Source organism: Chanodichthys erythropterus, chromosome 15, assembly GCF_024489055.1.
Source record: "Chanodichthys erythropterus isolate Z2021 chromosome 15, ASM2448905v1, whole genome shotgun sequence".
NCBI lineage: Eukaryota > Metazoa > Chordata > Actinopteri > Cypriniformes > Xenocyprididae > Chanodichthys > Chanodichthys erythropterus.
The window spans coordinates 1,314,271-1,326,739 of NC_090235.1; the positions used below are offsets into that span (position 1 = coordinate 1,314,271).

A 12,469-nucleotide genomic window follows, 5' to 3' on the forward strand; every position below is an offset into this window, starting at 1 on the left:
AAAAAACTGCATGTGGGTCAATTTGTATGGTTATGAAAGTATAAATTATGATAGATTTTTGCGCTATCCTCCAGTCATTTTTCCTTGTCTCCTTTGTCACGTTTTTGTTTATAGGATGTAGCCTATTTATAATGTATTTGAGTTAATATGATATCTCTGTTATCAGTATCTAATTTCTCCAAAGATTATTTAAAAGTCCGTGGCCTGACAGTGTTAAAATAAGACTCCGTCTGCACAACATATAGCTTCTTAACTGGAAAACATCCTCAGTTTCGAAACCTTAACGAAAGCAGATTGCTTTTGTGTTGTGCAAGCTGCTTTGAGAAGTTCATGCGTTGACTTATTAAATACTGCCAAAGTGGCCAAAGCTGATCCGGATATAGTACCCGAAGAATCCGTGGCCTCTTACTGTCGTCTTATCTGGTTAGTGGCACTTCCTCCCTCTGGTCCAAAGACACTGAAGATGATTTGCTGATGACTGCTGGCGAGAACGTGAGGAAGGCCTCAGTCCTGGTCGTGGGCGAACACGAGAAGTCTACGTTGTTGGACCTGTGTGGGAGCCCGTTTGACTGACTGGCAGCGTGACAGGCAAGGCAGGAGCATGGGCTTCCACCAGGACCAAGCCCATGACCCGGGCTGGGATACAGTGATGGGTGTCTGAATGCGCACAGTAGCTCAGGACGCGGGTATGGATGCGAAAGCACCCGAAAACTATCCAGCGAGCGCAGAGGATTGGAGAATGGACCCCCGGTAGCAGAGGCTGAACCTGCAGTCACTCCGCTGAGTGGAGAGTAGTAAGGTAGAGGAAGGTGAGATTGAAATGGATAGGGCAGGCTGCCCGTGGCTGCAGCATGGCTCATCATATAAGTGTAAAAGGCGGGGTCGGCAGGATGCGGCCAAGTCATAGCCAGTCTCTGTCTCTTGTCTTTCATGCGACGGTTCTGAAACCAAACCTGTAACCAAAAGCAGCAAAGTAGGCATAAAATAATAGTAATGACTGAGGCCTAGTGCATATCAGTAAATCCAATTTGGATAAGCATCAAACAAGGAAGAATATTCCCATAATTAAGCAAATAACAGATATGATGCATATTTCATATAATTGTGATCTTTTTATTTCTTGATTGATTGGAGCAATCTTGGCAGGGTTTATATATATGAGGCCTATATCCTAATAGACGTAGGGACAATGCAATACCTTTATTGTTGTTTCCGGTAAATTTAAGGCAGCCGCCAACTCGCACCTACGTGGCCTGGACACGTAATTTTCCCGGTAAAACTCTTTCTCCAGTCGTGCTATCTGCTCTCTCGTGAATGCTGTTCGATACCTTCGCATCTGGTCAGAACCGTAGTTGAGAGAACCGGGGCCTGAGCCCATCTTGTTGTCCACACCGACTTCTTTACCGTGGTTCGGCGAGCCCATCGCCAGTCCTTACAGAAAATAAACATTAGTGATTTTAGGACTTACATCCATTGCAAGGTTTCTGCTTTCCGATTTATTATTAGATAATTCATTATTAATAGCTTGATAATGCTTTTTGGATGCCTATTATACAGAAGAAAAAAAAAGATGAGTTTGAATTCATTTCCATATTTTTAATATTACTGTATGATTTCGGTCAAATAGATAAATAATCGCGCAAAACAAACAAACAAAAACATAACAGGTTCGGAGATTAAGACTGCATGATTTTCTATATCAATGTCCAGTGGAGAAAAGCTAATAAAACATGCACTCTCAATCTCTAAACATTATGATTTATTTTCAAAATATAGACCAAACAAATGCCCGGCTTTGATATTGCATTTAATTTGAATTAATGTGCACTTTCGAGGAAAATTATTTGAATCATCCATGTATTGATTATGCATACTTAAAAAAAGCAATAGCCTACCCTTCATTTATTTTTGCACTATTTCTTTAAATAATGTTTAATAGTATGAAAACATACTCGTCATACTAATTTTAGCGAAGCCTGTACATTATGATATATTTAAATAGTTAAATGCAACCGTATTTACAATGGACATTCTTAAACGGAAAATAAAAACAATTAATGAGATGCTGGAGATTGGTCTAAGATGACTTGACATCTTGTTAAAGCCCATAGACAACACCCCAGATACAAAGTGGCGTTATAATTGACTCGTTAATTCAAAAAGCTTGCAATAACGTAACAGGAGCTGACAATCGAACGCGCTCACAAGCAATGAGCTACACGGCAGATCGATTAAACGTGGTTATGTGGTCGCGTGTAATCTCACTCAACGAGAATTTACAAACATGAGAAGAAAATGTGGATAAATAAATACAAGTAAAACAACAATACTATGTGCCGTATTTTTTATTTTTTTTTTACCTTGTCCACTCGGGTAATCCATGCTCTCTGGGGTACAGCTGACATCTATTTCCTCATAGAGGTCTGATTCCGCATCTGAGCTGCTGGCCTCTTTGTTGGGAATGTCTGACAGGTCTCTGTCCGGCGCGGAGGGCTTGCTAGCAAGTGTCACATCTCCGTACTTTGCGCTACGGTGTCCCTTTGTGGCGTCATCCACTAGGTTTTGCGAATAAGGCACTGGGCTCAGTCTGTTCTGGTTAACCGGTTTGTCCGGTAACTTGCGCATGGGGTCTCCAGTAGCTTCCGTCAAATTAGAGCCAGTTTTGGCAGAGAGTGTGCCAACCTGACCACCCTCGGTGCGCATCAGCATGTCCTTAGCGCTGTCCATAACCGTTAGACGAGAGCAGAGGGCCAGATCTCCCGGAGCTTGGTAAGACAGTCTGGGAGCAGGAAACGCAGACGAGGAGCTGTGCGATGCGAGCGCTCGAGAGTGCTGCACGATATCTGGGAGGGATCACCATTGCCCTCTCTCTCCTCACGCGCTGTCATTGTTAATAGGGCAGTCGTCATAATAGAAGTCTCAGTGACGCCACGCGTCGATTTAGAGTGAATAAACAGAGCGGGAGAGTAGTCTAGGAGAGACAGAAGTGAATTCAAGGCTACATCAACAGTTAAACACTGGGCTACAGAGGCATGCACCAACTTTAACTTTTTAGCACGTTTAAATGAGATGTTCACTGATGTGAGTCATAATGAAGTGTTTGACTCAGCATCGTTCATATATATTCTCCCTTAGAAATGTCATAATTTAATTTAATGTTTGTGTTGGTTATGGTTTTAATTATGGTTATGATTGAAATTCTCATAGTTAACCCAATATAATAACCAGAATGTCAATGACATTTTTGTTTCACCGAACTATATTTGGTTAAATATGTTCTCACATATGAGAAAAAAGAGTGGTTGGGGGCTTTTCGATGGATTAAAAAAAACTAATGTCTATTAACGAGGACAGTCAAGGTTTAAATTGTGTGACAGAACGCAACCCTATCTATTATCTCCCTGTCTTGAGCCCACTTGGATAGGAAGGAGTCATAATGGCAGCCTTTCGGAATATATTAGCACATGTTCTTCGCCGATCAACACAGTCAGTGCGCGTTGGAAGACGTCAGACTGAATGGGAATATTCCAAAGATGAGGAGGGCTGTCTTACCGCCAGCGGCGTAATTTGAAGTGTACAAGTTCAATCTATTCTTCAGCGCACCATCTCAGTCACGCTCTATTCCCTTCGCTCTTTCTCCCGCCCTAACTCGATCTTCCAAAGTGGTGTCAAGTAAAGTGCAAAAAGGTCAGGTCCCCGTGACCAGGAGTAAGAATAACAGGCTATTTGACATTTAATTAGATTTGTTTGAGCCGCGCCAACAATGCATATACCCTCACCGCCTACTGGCGGGAGGCAGCTGTCCAGTTTTATTTCTGGAATGTTTAAATTTGAACTCTTTAGGTTTCAGATGATTATACTCTATATTCAAGTTAATTATTTCCCAATACATAGTATAATAATTTAACTTATTTCAATATCAAATTAACCACAATAAAGGTAAACAATAAGGAATGGGCTATATAAAATATTGGTCTTTCAAATCCTGTACATTATTACAAAATGCAAATGAGTTATTTTCCCCCTGTATGATTGCATTTTACGTTTCATCTTGTTTATGGTATTCTTCAAATCGTTTTCGTTGTAAATCTTAGATTCATTGTCTTGTTTTATTTCTGACTTATTTTTTTATCTATTTTTATCTCCGTGTCTCACATAGATTAGAAAGCATAATAGGCTAGCGGACTGAAATGGACAAAGTTCAAAATCCTGTTCTGTCTCTTGGTCATTGATAAAACCAGCATTTTAATGGTGAGGCTTATGAGTTTCAGGCTCCAGGAGACGAGTCTGTCGAGTATATTATATAGGCTGGAAAGATAACCTAGCGCACTGCTTGCTTTCAGGGAGGAGGCCGCTCCCTCCGCTTTGATGTCGGAGTTCGGGCAGTAAAAAATCGCAACAAAGCTGCGATGAAGTTCTACTGCTTTAAAGAATATGGCCTCATAGTTTTAAACTTGATATTACTTCTCAAAACCAAATGGCTTTCATCGTTTTTGGTGGCGTAATATAGCTTACAACTGTGGTTTTTCCTTATAACCGCACTTAACAACACCGTTGATATACCACAGAGGCAGCAATAGGATCATAACCTACTGGGATGTAATTAGCTCGACTTCTGTATCTTAATTGCATACAAACCACCCATCTCTCTCAAAGAAAACATGTACGACAATTTCCAAAAAATGCCCAAATGTTTTTTTATTAACATACATTATTTCATTTTAATTAAATTAATTAAATTAATAGAGTTCATTAAAATACCCAGAGAGTTTGACCATATCAGATTAAGAGGTGGTTACTAGAGTATTTTTTGAAGTTTGCAATGTTTTGCGTTTCAAAGGCTTTGTTGACAACAGTAATTATTGTTTTAGTGATTATTATCTTGTATGCAGTTCAAAGCTTCCGTCTTCTCATTTCTCATCAGTATTCTTCCACGTTCGTTCTCTCTTCTAGTAGGCCTTAGCGTATGGGAAATCAGGGGATGTTTTACAAGCGCTTCGACACACAACCGCCTTGAGTGGATGGAACTCTCATGTAGTGAAGTGACGTCAGACGCTCTATTTGTGTGCCCGCGGCGATAGTTCTCTGAATCATCAAAGCTGTCCTCGTGCGCCCTCGCCTGTTAGGAAAGATAAGAGCACCGCAGAACTCCCCCCCCCCCCCCTCAATTTTAGTGTTCTTTATTGACAAGAAAAACTGTATAGCTGCTAACAGTGAGAACCTGTGAAATATACAAAATAAAATAATGGTGTAAATAAAAGTAATATTGGATAGGACAGCAACCCTAAGGTCCTGGTTTCAATTCTGCAAAATGCATAAATGTGATTTTAAAAAATAATAATAATAATAGTATTTATGCAATACAAACTTAAGAATAATTGCATTTTAATGAGGTTTAATGGAGACAGATTCAAGGTTGATTACTTACTCTCCCATATTTTGGCAGACAGACACATACTACCACACAGCAGTACTTGTGTTTCCCTAGAGGGTTTTCACTCTAAGATTGTCTAATGTGCAGTGTATCTGTTTGAACATTTACTGGATGATTCTGTAATTTGTGAATTTCGGCTGAAAACGGGGCTCCGTCTGTTTTGATTGGTCACCGTTTACAGAAATAGTCTGCCATGGTGTGCTTTCTATTTAGGGCCACATAGTATTTTACTTTGTTGTTGTGTTTCCCAATGGGTGACACATTTATGTTTAATTTTGGTTGTAATTTGTTTAATCTCATTTGTTTGACGTTATAGTTTTGGTCCAGTGTGTCAATGTGATTAGGGTTAGTGGATGTTAGTTAAACTATGGTATTGCATTCTCTCTCTTGGTATATTGCAGAGATTTATAATGAGTTTTAGATGTTTCCAGAATGTGATTGGCCGTTTTTAATTCTTAATAGCCTAATCGGTAGACTTTTGCTTTGTGTCTCTTTCATTTCTTCTTTTGTTGTCATGTTTTTCTCCGATATGGACCTTTTTATAGCTTATAAAGATATTTAAGTATTAATGTCTTTTGGCCGTGCTAATACTTTGGGACAATCACATTTCTCAACTAGAGGTGCCGTCCGATCTTCAAGGTCATAAAACTTAGATTTCAAATAAAATCTAAATCGCATAAAATTATGTTAACAGGCCAATTTTATTAGACTAAATTAATACGTTTGGCCTGAATATGGCTCACAAACATGGACCCTGATTCACATTCCTTGTGTCTCATTTTGTGTACATTCCTACACCACCAATAAACCTTTTTGTGGTCGGTCCTTGAAGGCGTCCTTGAACTTTAAACAATCATATATTTGCAATTCTCTTCTGGAAAGCACAGGCTGCATCTTGAACATTTTTGTACAACTAAGTCTTTAAATTTAGTGGACAAATTCGCAAATTATTGATTCAAATATAGCTATCGATGAGCTTGAAGCTAGGCCTGTTTGCATATATTCGTTGCATAAATTCCTCATACACTGTACCCTGCGGTTCAATATTCTGACATTTTATCTCGTTAATAATGATTCTGACATTCTTAAATTAAGAGTCCTTCCTTCCTATTTTTTCTCTCCCGAACGATAATTTTTAACACAAAGTTTCCTCAATAGAAATCGTATCTTAACAAGTTTATGTAGGCTACATATTTACCATTTTATTTTTGTAGTGTATTCCCAATACCACTTTTTTTTTGCGACCAAGCTTACTTAACAATATCTGTGTTTTGTCGTTTGCATTCACTTTCAGCTACACATGTGAAACTGATGTATCATCACCTGTAGCTATAGGCCCAGTAAGTAATAAGTAGCCCAATATTTAAACTCATATCGGTTGGCTGTTTTATTGATTATACGACAAATTACTTCCATTTCAATGTCATCACTCGCTGGCCCCCATGCATCGCAGTGCTTCTTTTCTATGGTTGATTAACAAGGTAGATTAAAGTGATCTATTTTTAGTAGAATGAGATCACTTAACTCAACTTGCTCTCTCGTGGTTTCTTGACAAGTCTCTTTCCTTGTCAGGTTAAGTATAGGATTAAACAGCATAATGCAGTCATATGCTGCGGTTTCTGTAATTCCGGTGTGAGCGCAGATCAGAGTGGAATTTTAGGCCTTGTCGCGCGGTGACTGGACCAGGTCCGCCCATAGTGCTTACCAAACTTCCGCTAGAAGTTTAACAACTGTGCCCAACTTGAACTTGACCATGACGCGCACAGAATAGTCTCCACTACAACTTCACTTTCTCACTTTAAAACTTTTCATGTATTCAGTGTTATCAGAAATATGTAGTAATTTAATAGTTTTTAAGAAGAACTATTGCACAAAAAGTACATATTAAAAAAACACCCTTTACCCCACATCTGCACTGATCCAATGGACAACTTAAGGACGCCTACCAGAAGAGACGGATGTCAAAACACGTGCACATTGGTTTCCATTTATCATAATATAATTTACTTTGGGAGGCTGTCCAGATTTAAAGCGTATCCGAAATCTCACTGGCTTTTTATGTGCGTGAAATTAATTTTAAGACGTGGGCCCTACATCGACGGTCTGTGATACCTATTTATCGCTTTGTGTTATGAACTTTTGTATTTGAGAAATGCTTTGAACGCTATGTGTAGGCCTATATATGAATGGATAAATAATCCAATGTAGTCTCTAATTTTATTGAAATCATTGAAGTAAATTAAATGCTGATTAAAAATGATAGCGAGAAGAGTACGAGTAATAATATATCTTTTATCACAAAAATGTGATAAAGAACAAGCGATATGCAATATAAACAACGTGATATATGTGTTTATTATATTACACAATGTGATATCAATGAGGTTAATTTTTAAGGCCTTCCTCGAATTTGGGCCTTACAGACAACCACAACGGTTAACTCGACGAACGAGTGTTAAACTGTGAGTCATCTTTAAATACTGTCATTATTTAATATGTTGGCTGCATACAAATGCAGAATCTTAATGTCTCACAGTGTCACTGTATTTAACAATGTCAATAAACAAAACTTATTTGCTAATTTTAAATTTGTAGTTCATTCATAAGTCAGATAAAATATATGAATGAATTTATGTTGTGCATCATCGATTATTTCGTTTAAAGCATTCGTTAAAAACACCATTTGTACATGAGCAACAAAGCAACTGAAATACAACTTGTAAAAGTAAAGGGAAAATCTTTAGATTTTCTAATCGAGAAAAGACCATATTTGCCTGATATCTGCTGGTGAACCATTATTTAACTTTTTTTCGGTTCATCTTTACTGAAAATTAACATACAAAAAGAAATATTAAACTACCGATAATGTTTGATGATTGAACAATGTCCAATGCTTTGTACTATGCAGTGCACTTCTCAGCGTGTTTGACTTCATGCGTCATGCATCCACAGCCAAATATTAAAATCAATTTTGGCTCCTATAATTAAAAAAAAAAAAAAAAAAAAAAAAAAAAAAATCCCAGTAGAACTGATGAAAAACGCATAGTCTTATTCCCATATTCTTATAGTTAAATATGTTGCTTGCGGCTACCTCTGTTATTTCGTAATAATCATTATAAAAACGTGTATTGTTTTTAAATATTCCTTGCAGTAGATGTCAAAGCCAGCAAGTTGAAATGCACGTTAAATAAAATATTTAATTAACATATTATTTTGGTGTTGCATTGCAAATCATTCTTTCGATGTAGTTACCTGCATTTTGTTGACTAAACAAGAAATATCCCAAAACGTGGTGGGAGTAGAATTCATTTTGTGATATAAATGATATACTATTGCTCTTACTCGTCTTGCAGACTCTGTGCTTAGAATCACAAACAACACCTACATTATTATTATTCAAGTTCAAAGTCTTGCTACCACAGATCACAACACGAGCTATACGCACCCAGTTATACCCTTCCTAACATCCCAATATTATTTAACCTAATTTTCTAAAAATTATTTTTAAACATCAGTTTCAGTTCACTACATCGTGAAATCATCGTGAAATACTACTATACTACTACTACTACTACTACTACTCTCTAATAATAATAATAATAATTATAATAACAACAACAATAATAATATTACCCGTGCTATGTGTTTCGCTGGGCAAAAGTCTAAATTATATTCTGCAGGCTCTTGTAGTGTTGTTAAGGTTCAAACGTCGTCCAGTAAAGACAACAGATCTATAGATGCGTTTACTTTTAAATCTTCGCATTAAATCATAGTAATACATTCTAGTTCATTACATTACAGCACGTTGAACGTGGAATAGTCAGGAAAATAAAATAATTACAAAAAAAAAATGTATTCAACTATATATATATATATATATATATATATATATATATATATATATATATATACACACACACACACACATTCCGGATCACGCGATTGTGCCGTTTTCTAGCATTAGTCTGTGTTCGAGCTACTGAGAAAGCAAAAAGTAGTTTAGTTTATACATCGGGAAGGAATTACACTTAAAAACATGTTGTTTTAAGAATCAAAATAATTAAAATATGTATAATTATATTCAAGACAATTTTTGCAAATTCATAGGGTTATTATTCGAAATTTCTGAAGAATGCAACATCAGAACCAAATACTAATTTATTCCTGCATTCGAGCAGTCGGACAACATGGTTGTATATGCGACCCAATATTTAGTTTGACAGTTTTCAACCTTCTTACCTAAAAAAACAAAAAAACAAAAACACGGTTTTCTTCCAAAAACAGCTAGCTGCATTCTAACCCACGTCTAGTTGGTTAAAATACAAAAACGAAAGGAAATCGTATTAAATTGTAGGCTATATTCATTCTCCACAGATTCGCTAACATTTGTGATACAAAGTGGCAGGCCAGTAAAAGTAAAAGTATTCTGTGACGTATCTCATTCACCAAAGATTTCTCACCATTCGACTCTTCTCTTTTGTAAGCTTTGAGACTGGCCATCAAAGTCTGAATAGGCCAACAGGCACAGTGTCGCGGCCAGACGGTAACTTTCAACTTGACCTTGGCCTGCAGACGCGTCAGCACCGCACGTAAAAAATGCACAGACGAGTACAGGGGGTGTTCTCTGTCTCCGCATCTTGTAAACAAAACGGAAGCCGTCGCAGCAGGACTTTCGTGCCACATTCAAAAATTGGACCTTTTTCTTTAACTGCCATCACTTTCAACCAATTTTCTAAGTATCGTGAAAATAACCTGTAGATTTTGTTGTTAAACGTTAAAGGGCACACCTGGCTTGCTTTAGTACACACTTGTATTGCATAATAAGACGTGCAGTGCTTACAGTTTGATGAATGAAAGTAGCCTGTTGTTTGAAGATGTAGAAATTGTTGGAAAATTTAGAGAGTAACAATTTTTGGACGATGATGTAGACTTACTTGTCTAACTTTTTTTATTGAGCAACACGGGGCACATTATTATTATTATTAATAATAATAAAGAAATCGTATTCAGTGTGTCTTCTGTTGAAATCTTAATCTCTAAATTGATTGCAGGGCCAACAAGGGCTGAACAGTGGCAGCAGCTCACAAATGGCTGTCAAACGTAGGTGTTTGCAAAATTGACTGGAGTCATCTACCGCGCTTACAATTACACAATATTCTTTCAAATGTTTACCTCAGCGCCCAGGACTTAAATAACAAAACAGTAATAATGAACCTTTTTTCTAGAGTTCCAGTAAAGTGGATACAGAGATGAAATCTCATGAAAGACCACAGCTGGATTCGCCATTTCCGTTTATCCACTCACGTCACATTTTTTAAAATCTTTAAACTGGTAAAATCCTTTGACAGATAGTCATCTCACATCAAGGCTTTTGTGCTCGGTTTAATTGTTAGCACTTGAGGTGATTATCGTCCTAGTTTACATATCACATGACCAGTTTTGAGCCAATCGAGACGTGATTCTGGATATGCTCAGGGTGCGTCAGAGTCGCTTGACTCTCGCGGAATCGACTGTCTCCTCTTTTTCAGTCTCGGCGCTTCTCAAAAAAGAGCCACACGTCTAAATGTCCGACGGGCTATGACAACGTCACTGCTTCTCCGCCCGCGCTGGATTGACCCGGTCATGTTTCTCTATGATAACGGTGTTGGCTTGGACGACACCGGCAAGAATATGGAAGGGTTCACGGGAGGTAACTTCTCGCCGAGTCCGTGCAGGAATTTGATGGCTCACCCTGCCTCTCTTGCGCCCAGTGCTGCTTATCCGTCAAGTGAAGTGGCTGCCGCTGGAGCGGGTGAGCCTGGTAAGCAATGCAGCCCCTGCTCAGCCGTCCAGGGTTCAGCCAGCGCTTCAATTACATACGGATATTTCGGTGGCGGTGGATACTATCCTTGCCGAATGTCCCACCACCACGGGGGCGGTGGAGGTGTGAAGACATGCGCCCAATCCCCCGTCTCTTCCTCACCTTACGGGGAAAAATACATGGACACGTCCGCTTCTACAGGCGAAGATTATACCACTTCGCGCGCCAAGGAGTTTGCCTTCTACTCGAGCTACGCCTCGAGCCCGTATCAGCCAGTTCCGAGCTATCTGGATGTGCCTGTAGTCCAGGCAGTGAGCGGGCCTGCAGAGCCCCGGCATGAGTCCTTATTACCAATGGAGAGTTACCAACCGTGGGCTATCGCAGCCACTGGCTGGAACGGGCAGGTCTACTGCACCAAAGAGCAGCCACAGACGGGAAACGTGTGGAAGTCGTCTATTCCAGGCAAGGCTATTGTCAGATTAGCGAAAAAAAAAAAGAAAAAAAGAGTCTTATTAAAAGTCTTAAAGAGTTTTACATTTCTTCCAACGTATCAAAACGGTGTCATTTTGCTCCTATAACAAAGCGTACAGTTCTGTGCATTCATCCTTAAACACATTTTAATACTTTTATTGTAATTCTCTTATCAGATGCAGTGTCTCATGGAGGGGCAGACGGCAGCTCCTTCCGCCGCGGGAGGAAGAAACGTGTTCCATACACCAAGGTGCAGCTTAAGGAGCTTGAACGGGAGTATGCCGCCAACAAGTTTATTACCAAGGACAAACGCAGGCGGATATCCGCTCAGACCAACCTGTCTGAACGACAGGTCACTATCTGGTTCCAGAACCGAAGGGTAAAGGAGAAAAAAGTCGTCAACAAATTAAAAAGCAGCAGTTAGCTTTGTTCTGTGTAAATGTAAGCGAACAATTTTAAACAGTGATGGCCCACACACATTCAAAGCTATAAAATTGTAGACGTTTTAACGAATATTTGTTTTCCTTGGACTACTGCTTTGAAGTGACCACTTTGGATCCGACAGGGATGATAGTGACGCGGTGCGTCATTTCTGCGCTGCAAACGGTGTATGGCCATATTCCCAACTCAGGACAAAGAGGGCCAAAAGATAAGTTTGTTTGTTGAGATTATTAACTGCTCACCAAAATATCGAATGAAGAGAAATACATTGGATATTTAAATTGTGATACTGTAACTCTTTACAGTGTGGTACGAGTTTTCTA

General features: G+C 38.8%; 2 protein-coding genes across 2 annotated transcripts; one reads left to right on the forward strand and one right to left on the reverse strand.

Moving 5' to 3' along the window:
- Positions 1-416: 416 nt before the first annotated feature.
- Positions 417-2,727, reverse strand: evx1 (even-skipped homeobox 1). The gene is made up of 3 exons (XM_067361600.1): positions 2,361-2,727; positions 1,199-1,431; positions 417-953 (listed from the first exon to the last, which is right to left on the reverse strand). Exons 1-3 carry the CDS (start codon positions 2,725-2,727, stop codon positions 417-419), a joined length of 1,137 nt encoding a protein of 378 aa, XP_067217701.1.
- An 8,265-nt stretch (positions 2,728-10,992) lies between these two features.
- Positions 10,993-12,469, forward strand: hoxa13a (homeobox A13a). Its single transcript, XM_067411868.1, has 2 exons — positions 10,993-11,696; positions 11,882-12,469. The coding sequence occupies exons 1-2, from the start codon at positions 11,012-11,014 to the stop codon at positions 12,127-12,129; spliced, it is 933 nt and encodes a 310-aa protein (XP_067267969.1). The 5' UTR covers positions 10,993-11,011; the 3' UTR covers positions 12,130-12,469.

Excerpts from the sequence above, each read along its gene's own strand:
- evx1 (XM_067361600.1), bottom strand. The coding sequence starts at position 2,727 with ATGGACAGCGCTAAGGACATGCTGATGCGCACCGAGGGTGGTCAGGTT. Across the intron at positions 1,432-2,360 it reads GGATTACCCGAGTGGACAAG|GACTGGCGATGGGCTCGCCG; the intron begins GTAAAAAAAAAA and ends ATTTTCTGTAAG. Across the intron at positions 954-1,198 it reads TACCGGAAACAACAATAAAG|GTTTGGTTTCAGAACCGTCG; the intron begins GTATTGCATTGT and ends TTTTGGTTACAG.
- hoxa13a (XM_067411868.1), top strand. The coding sequence starts at position 11,012 with ATGACAACGTCACTGCTTCTCCGCCCGCGCTGGATTGACCCGGTCATG. Across the intron at positions 11,697-11,881 it reads GTGGAAGTCGTCTATTCCAG|ATGCAGTGTCTCATGGAGGG; the intron begins GCAAGGCTATTG and ends TTCTCTTATCAG.